At 27.3% G+C, this 8,772-nt stretch overlaps 1 protein-coding gene across 1 annotated transcript; it reads left to right on the top strand.

Moving 5' to 3' along the window:
* The first annotated feature begins 2,062 nt into the window (after positions 1-2,062).
* LOC114131087 (U6 snRNA-associated Sm-like protein LSm6) lies at positions 2,063-3,116 on the top strand. The gene is made up of 2 exons (XM_027996230.2): positions 2,063-2,286; positions 2,889-3,116. Exons 1-2 carry the CDS (start codon positions 2,196-2,198, stop codon positions 3,038-3,040), a joined length of 243 nt encoding a protein of 80 aa, XP_027852031.1. The 5' UTR covers positions 2,063-2,195; the 3' UTR covers positions 3,041-3,116.
* The last annotated feature ends 5,656 nt before the right edge of the window (positions 3,117-8,772 follow it).

The raw sequence follows: 8,772 nt of genomic DNA, 5'->3' as shown, positions 1-8,772 counted from the left end.
TACTATCACAGAGTACTGCATGTAGTTGTTCTAATACAATTGAATTACTTTTATTATTTTACGGTTTACCTATAAAATAAATCATTTTTAGTTAAAATATTTTATTAAAACTGTATACAATTGCAGTACTTATTTTATTTTTCATTGGATATGTATTGTATTAGTTCACGGCTTTAATTTCACGAAGCCTTTCAAATAATAGGTACAAAATTCAAAATGCACGACAACAAGTAGGCTCAATTAGATAAAGCTTTTAAGAATACTTATATTATTAAACGCTGTACGTAATTGCGTTTCTATTTCCCGTACAATATTTTGTACTCAATATTGTAATTTAGGTCACGTGTCTTGAAAATAATATGTACTCGATTGTAATGATTCAAATTGAAATACCTATACCACATCTATTGTTATACAATTGCATTATTTAATGTCGCTAATATTTGAGTGAGACGAGTGTTACTTTTTTTCTTTATAGCTAACAATGAATATACCGATATATATATAAATAAATATATAGGCATATAGTAACTTTATACTTTTATTTGCCAACCTTTTTATTTTCTAGGGTTAATTTATAAATGAAAATAATGGTTTTAATATATTTGAGCTATGATTTGAAAACTTAAACTACATAATTTGATAGTCTATTGATAGAAAATATTAAAAATTGTATAGGTATAACTATAAATAAATATATTAATATGTTTTAGTTCAAATTATACTTATGTGTTACAATACATTAGGTGTTTTTCATATAGGTACCTACAGGTAGGAGGTCTCGAAACTAAAAAAATTATTGAAAATTACATTTTGAAACATCAAAATTTTCAGAAAAATAAACTACAAAATGGCTGAGTTCAATTTTTTTTTTAAACTTTTTTACCAAAACATTAAATTTAATTAAAATATAAAATACTTGTAGTTCTTGTCCCTATGTTCTGTGAGTCATATATAAAAAAAAAAACAGAATTATGATATCTCCATTATTTAGAGAAGTAGGTATCAACATGATGAGTAAATCCTCAGGGACACTGTATATGTTTCAAGTGTTTCAACGCTGAAACCTATCACTAAATGACTAATGTTACTACTAATAATGAAAAATAAAGATTAAAGGTAAATCTTATTATTCAGTCAATGGAATTTTTTCCATTACTTTTATAAATAGAAATTATAGTCATCGTAAGCTGTTCAGTGTAAGTACATCGTTTTTTATCAGTTCTCATTACAATGTTAGTAAAAATAACCCAATGATTACGAGTGTGGCATATTTTTAGGTAAAATATTATATATAATATCTAATATCTATTAAGTAATTGGGTTGGGCTATTGAAAATCGGAAAATTATAAATATACATATTAATATATTATTACATGAAAAAGGTGTAGGTACCTACCTACTTCATATTATAATATTAATTATAAAACTATTATAATAATTTGCCTACTCGAATACTCAATGTACAAATGTAATTTTAAAATAATGTAAACTTTATTTTTTTATAATTTTAATACAGCATAGATATACCTATTATGTGAACATAAATTGATTTACTTACGTGATATATTTTAGTAAAGTTTTTGAACCACAGATCAGTTGAATATAAGACGGGTACAACCTTAAATCGCGAAGTTTTTGTAAACTAGATATCAGGAGCGGGGCTAGTGAAAGTCATTCAATGAAAGTTTAAAGGAATGAAAGAAAATAGGTGTGGCCAACTGGGGAGACCACCTTAATACCTAAAAATTAAAATGTATATATTTACGTATAATAAGTACCTAGACAAGTGCACACATCGCGCATAATATAGGACTTTGAATTATTTTAAGCTAGCTGACATAATATAAGTTAGTGGTAAGTGGTAACTGGTTAGATATATCATGGTATTTTCAAATGTTCGTAGGTCGGACTGTAGATTTGAAAATGTTATGAAATTCAAAATCAGACATTATAAATCTATTATTGTAACATTTACAATATTATTATTATGATGTTTAATACTGCAGTGTTGCCAGCACTGTTTTGTGTGTTTGATACAAAATTAACTGATAATAGATAACGGATATTTATTATTTGTGTACGATTCGCAAACTAAAGTAAGTTGTCGGCGTTTTTCCCAAATTGTTTTTGTATTTCAGATTCAATATTTATTAAATAGTAAGTTACTAATTAAAATTTCTTTATAACCAAAATGAGTCGCAAAGAAGCATTAACACAGTTTATACAACAAATTCATGGTCGCCCGGTTGTTGTGAAATTGAATAGTGGAGTTGATTACAGAGGTATTGTTTTTCACAGCTTTTTAATTTATTTTTAAATATATACATCTGTTTTGCATCGACATTTCAGGTCGTTTGATGAGGCAATCTTTAAAATGGGTATTCGGTTATGAATATATTGCATTTAGATTACTATAGGTACCTAAAAGCTACGAGACTATAACTTAAACTATTTTATACTGCAATATTTTCAAAACATTAACATTCAAATGTTTGATATGAATAAAAAAACACTCAATGTTATAAATATATTTTATTTCAACCATAGTTGTATGAACTAAAATATTTTAAATAATTTATTGTGCTTATGGTACCAAATTCTGTATCTATAGTACCTACATGTCACAGTTTATTTTTTATTTTTGAAAAGTTAAGTATCTAAATGAATTACACCATTAGTAGGTATAAAAGACATAATGTTAAAACATGTGGGCACTTACGGTATAGAAATAATATTATAATATTATCTTTACCCACATTTATAGATGGGTGGATATTCAATTTTTTTAATTGTTATATTTGCTTTTAAATACCGAGTGACTGGTATAAACTAATAATAAATAATTATATATAATAATATTATGTACATTAATGTCATTTATTAGGTGTAATGGCTTGCATAGATGGTTACATGAATATTGCTCTCGAACAAACAGAAGAGTATATAAATGGAGAACTTAAAAACAAATTTGGAGACTCTTTTATTCGTGGCAACAATGTACTGTATATAAGTACACAAAAAAGAAAAGGAGTATAATATATTTTATAAATAATGTTATTTGTATTCTCATATTAATAAGTTTTTGTAATAAATATTAAGTAACTATAATTAATTTGGTATTCCTTCATTTTCAATAAAAGCTTTATTTTATTTATTAATTTTCAGGTAATAATTTTAGTTGTATTAATTATACAACATATTGTACACTTATATTATAGATTTTACTATGTATAGCAAAATATGTAATTAACCAATGGTTGTGGGTACTGTATACATTTAGGTATAATATAAAACATCATTTTTATTATACCAAACCTACAATTTATAAAAAGTAATCATAAATGTTCCAATAAATCTTAATAATAACTAGTCAATGAAGTCAAAAGTGTAGTGCAAGATCGCAAAGATATTAGATACCAATCTTTTTAATTATTGTCCTTTTTTTTATATTAATATGACAATAGATATATAATTTATCTAGTTTTTATTTGTATATTAAATGTCCTGAATAAGTAAAAAAGTATTTTTTTACCTGATTAAAATAATTCTTATAATTATTTCCATAATATTGTGATAAAAAATGCACAATATATATAGTATAGGGTCTAATAATAACACATCAGCTGTCCGTTCAATCCAACTGAAGTATGTAATTGATACAAGAAAAACATCATTCAAACTGAGGACTAAAAATATTTTTTACAATTAAAGTAACTAGTAAGTAATTATATCAAACTTTTTTAATTTATATATATTTAGGATTCAATTCAAACTTCAAATACATAGTTCTTTAGTCTACAGTAGTTTTAACATTCAAATAATAAAGGTACTTGTAAATCAGCGATTTTTAACTTTTTCACTGTGATACTAACCAAAATCCAAGTCAGTGGCAAAACACCTAAATCATGAACACCGAAAATTATTATAAATAACATTAAAACCTAAACAAAGTGTCAGCGACTAGGCAACACACCAATAAGAACCACATATGTAAATTATAATGGTAAAAAAAAATAATAAAACTTATAACTATAATATAACATCTCCTTTTTTATCAATATAATCATGGTCAAGGCTTTTTGGGCCAATGATCACTTGAGAATATTTTATCGAATACATATAATATTCTAAATACCTGTACCTATTGTATTGCTTGAACTTAGACGAAATAAATAAATTACACATAGTTTTACTATTCTAAAGATTTAAATGATAGGGCTAGTCTTTTTTCAGAAAATATATAAAGTTGTTTTAAGAAATTTTAATTTTAATCTCAAAAAGTTTTTATTTCTATGTAATGCTTACATATATAATTGGTAGTAGGTACCTACTATTTTTGTAGGTAGGTAGTGTATTTCTATGGAATGACAATTGATATTATTTAATTAAACAAAACCCACTTTTTATATAATTTCTTAATTAATATTTTTGACATATTTCTCTGCTTTAAGTACTTTAATTATAAAAAAGACACTAAGTAAGGTTCATTAAAATTTAAAAATCTACTTTTAAAATAAAAATACCTACCTAGTTCTTTTGTATAAACAACAAACAATTCATTATTGTAATTTAGTTACAAAATGATGCTTGAACAGATTTGTTTAACAATGCAATAATCTCCTCAGAACAATTAATGAAAAACGGAATTGAATATTGAAAAATTAGTTACTTTATCATATTAAATTAATGTTTAATTGAGTTCAACTGTAAAAAAATAAAACTTATTAAATATTTGTTGTGCAAGAAAAAGGGAATGAACAAGCCATTGTTTAAATTTATCAGAAATGTTATTTTTTTTTTTAACGATAAATGGACAAAAAAAATAAAGAGAAAAATCAAATATTTTTTAATGTCGATATCGACATTAAAGAGTAAAGACGTGTTTCACGCGTTATTTTGAGTATAGTGGATGCTGATTATTACCTAAACGATTTTTATTGTCGGTAGCAAATTGTCGTACTCCACACATCTTATATGATGGAAATAAAGGGTACTTGCCCTTTCCCCATATATAAATATATATATAGTCCTTTTTATAAGTTTAAAACCCTATAAAACCATCTATTGATAGCTATTGATGTGTGAAATTTTTACCAAGTCCTCACAGGCTTCCTACATGTGTGCCATTTGCCCGAATCACTGCTGTGGCGCTAAGTATAATTTCAGTGATGCGTCAATGCATGTTCGCACATTATTAGCTCATATAAGTATATTATAATACAGGGCGATTCTTTTAAAAGTAAACACTCATTTTCTCCAAAATATTTAGCTTTTGGGAACATGTTTTTTCATTTAAAGTACATATAAGTACCTAGGTAGGTAATAAGGTATAATAAAAAAAAAAATACAAAAACATAATTGTTGGTAAATTTGTTGTTTTTTTTATAAAAATTATAGTATAATATGTGACTATTGTGACTTCTATGGTGTAGGTAATAGGTATTCAAGTAATAAATACATCTATTACTTTGTCCTGTAAGGCTCGTTCGATGGTTTTATGTGTTTTCTTTGTATTTATAGCCATATATAGGTATCCTGGTACCCCCTAGTAATAATCCTCGACCCTCGTATAATCGCTACTCTTATAATATTTTTTAAGCGGTGTAAACATTAGACGTTGGTTTGTTTTTACCAGTTACCACATTCGACAAGTAAATTATTTAATGCAAACCTATCTAATCAAACATACTGATTGTGATCGGTTAATATACTTAATTTTTGTATTGCTTTTCAATCAACGTGACCCTGTGACTTGTAGGGCTGTAGAATAGCAATAATCAATCGCAATAAATCGGAGTATGTTTTTTAGTTTTTCATAAAGCATTTAAAAATTAGTGTAGTAACTAACAATATGTTGTTACTTGTTTGATAATAAGAATTAGGTACTTTTAATTTATGTATAGGTACCTATAAGGCTATAAATATATTAAATTAACTATTCTATAAATAGAAAACGGCAATTTTTGCGTACAACTAGTCTAAATGAGTTCGGAATTCTTCAATGTGATTTTTTTCCAATGGGTCTCAACTTGTTTGGCCTGATTTTTAAAAATTGTGCTGTAACAGTTTCAAATTTCAGGTAAAATATTATACTGACATTGTAGCATTAATACTCCCCATAGTATTACGCATCACAATTTGTACATCTGATAAAATATCGATAAACCCAATTTGGGTTTCCCTTTTTGGTCAAACTCAATTCAAAATCGTTTTTGATGATGATTTGTAAATATAGTTTGAATTCAAAACAAAAGTTAAATCAGTTGATTTGATCAAAGCTAGACTTTATTTTCATTAGGTATGCCGTTATATTTTATCTTATTTTACTTTGCTGAGCAAACAAATTAGCTTACTAAAATCATTTAGAGTAAGTAAGAAAACACTAGGTACTTTTATTATTTCATGAAAATAAAATAAAATTATAATTACAAAAACAAGGATTAAATTTCGCTAAATGTGTTTAATATCCTAACGACTTAAGTAATTAAAACATATTATTTTTAATTATTACAAGTTAAGTGTAGGACATATTATTCTCTTACAATTTAAAGTATGTTCTTATATTGTTTTAATTTTATTTTGTTTCGAAAGTTTAATTTATACATGTAGTAGGTATACAGTATACGCAATACGCATATTACCTACAACTATTACTAAAGGTACTAACAATTAAATAATAAATTTTTAATAATTGTTTTCAGGTTTTTCTTAATATGTCTAATTAACATCTCATTAACAAATTAATGAGGATTAATACCACAAAGATAGATCAAGTGTTGTGGCAAGGGCCAAGGGATCATAAAGCACCCATAGAACTCGGAGAAACACACACATAAATAATTCTTTATTTTAAAAAAAAAAATTTATAAGATTTTGTATATTTTATGTATAATATTTTATACTATTATTATTTACTATATTAACCCTTTATGCTATGGTTATTAAGTATATCGCTAATACTTTAATCGTGTTTAACAGTAACTAGTAAGATATTATTATAAACATATATTGATGATTTCATAGTTATCTGTATTACAGCAAATAAAATTTATATGATTATTCTATTAAATTAGTTTTTCAAATTATTATAAATAAATAACAATAATCTATATATTTAATTTTATTATATGAGATGGAAAACGACTGTTTATAACTTATAAGTTACACGATCATATATGATTAACAAAATGGCATAATACAATTCTACATCGTTATGAAATTGATAAATATTATCATAAAATTATGTATTAAAAACACTTAAGAACCATTATCGGCCGTAGAATAGGTAGGTATATACTTTAATATATTGTAAATTTGTATATTATCTATTTTTATGACAATGTACGCTATGTACTTATAATATGTTACTATAATACATAATATATTATATAGGTACCTACATTTTATCTCTGTATAGGTTACCTGCACTCATTAGAGTTATTACAATATACCTAATATAGTCACTAAAATCACTTATCGCGATAAAAATATAAAATGCATAGTATGTACACGAGGCAAGGATTATACTGTGCGACATAATATATTTAGGTACCTACATAGTATATAATATACTTTCATCAAAAATTTTGAAAAATAGAAGAGTTGTTTTTCACAATACAGATTCGAAGAATGAAAAAAATCCTAAACGACTCTGCTAGTTGTTATTATAATGATGTTTTTCTCTTTTTGCCCCCGATCGCTAAATCGAACAATATGATGAATACATATTATAATGTTGGTTATTGTGCGTACGCGCGTGCGTGTGATGGCGTTCGCGGAAGACATCTATTGTAAGTACCTCTATACAACGGCCGAGACCGTCGTGGCCTGCCTATATTTATTTATTTGACGGTCGAGGCGGAGGGTGGCATATCGAGTATCCATCAGTTGCAGCAGTAACAATTTGCAGCAGACGAACGGCGCGCGTAGGTACTGTGACTTTTGCTAATTATTATCCGAAGACGGCGGCGGTGGTGTGCCCGGTCGGATATACGCGCCGCACGCTGTGCGGTTCATTCGATAATATTATACTCCCTTCATTAGCTCATCACTGGCAATATCCGTTCTCTGGCTCAGCGGTTTATTTAATCGTTGTGTGTGTCTGTGTGTGTGTGTGTGTGCGAGAGAGAGGTAGGGTGAACGAATAAGTGAGAGAGAATAACGGAGCCATATCTATAATCGGTGAAAGGGCGAAAGAGGAGACCCGCAGAGGCGGTCTTTCAGCCGCAGACATGTCATTTGCCTACAGAGACTCCTCTGCTCGACGATTGCAATTATTATTGTACGCGGCACAAAAGAGTCTCACCGGTCATCACAGGACTGGTCGAGGACGAGGAGGAATTGGCGGTGTCGGTGTGCCAGCGGCTTATCTGTAGTATCGCGCATTATAAAATATACATAATAAACGTATACCTATACATACATCTGGCCATTATTTTAATAATAATATATATTATGTGATATTATTATTATTATTATGTAAACTGTTATTTTAAACATCTCCGTCAAACTCGTCCAACATAAACTTCCATCGAACCCTACACCCTTGCATCAAACAACCCAGGGATAAAAAACAATGAATAAGCAGCTAGCTAGACAGTGCTGCTGCTGTGCTGTTGTTCGTGGTTAGAGAAACATATTAAATTTATTTTTATTTATAGGACGAAAACCACGGATAATTGTAGTGCGTAATAGTACCTACTTAATTAGTACTTATATAATATTATACATTATATGCTACTACGTATTGTTGCTTATAAAAATACTTA

The sequence above is a fragment of the Aphis gossypii genome, chromosome 3 (assembly GCF_020184175.1).
Source record: "Aphis gossypii isolate Hap1 chromosome 3, ASM2018417v2, whole genome shotgun sequence".
NCBI lineage: Eukaryota > Metazoa > Arthropoda > Insecta > Hemiptera > Aphididae > Aphis > Aphis gossypii.
The sequence above is the reverse complement of the archived record's forward strand: the minus strand, read 5'-3'. Positions and strand labels throughout refer to the sequence as shown.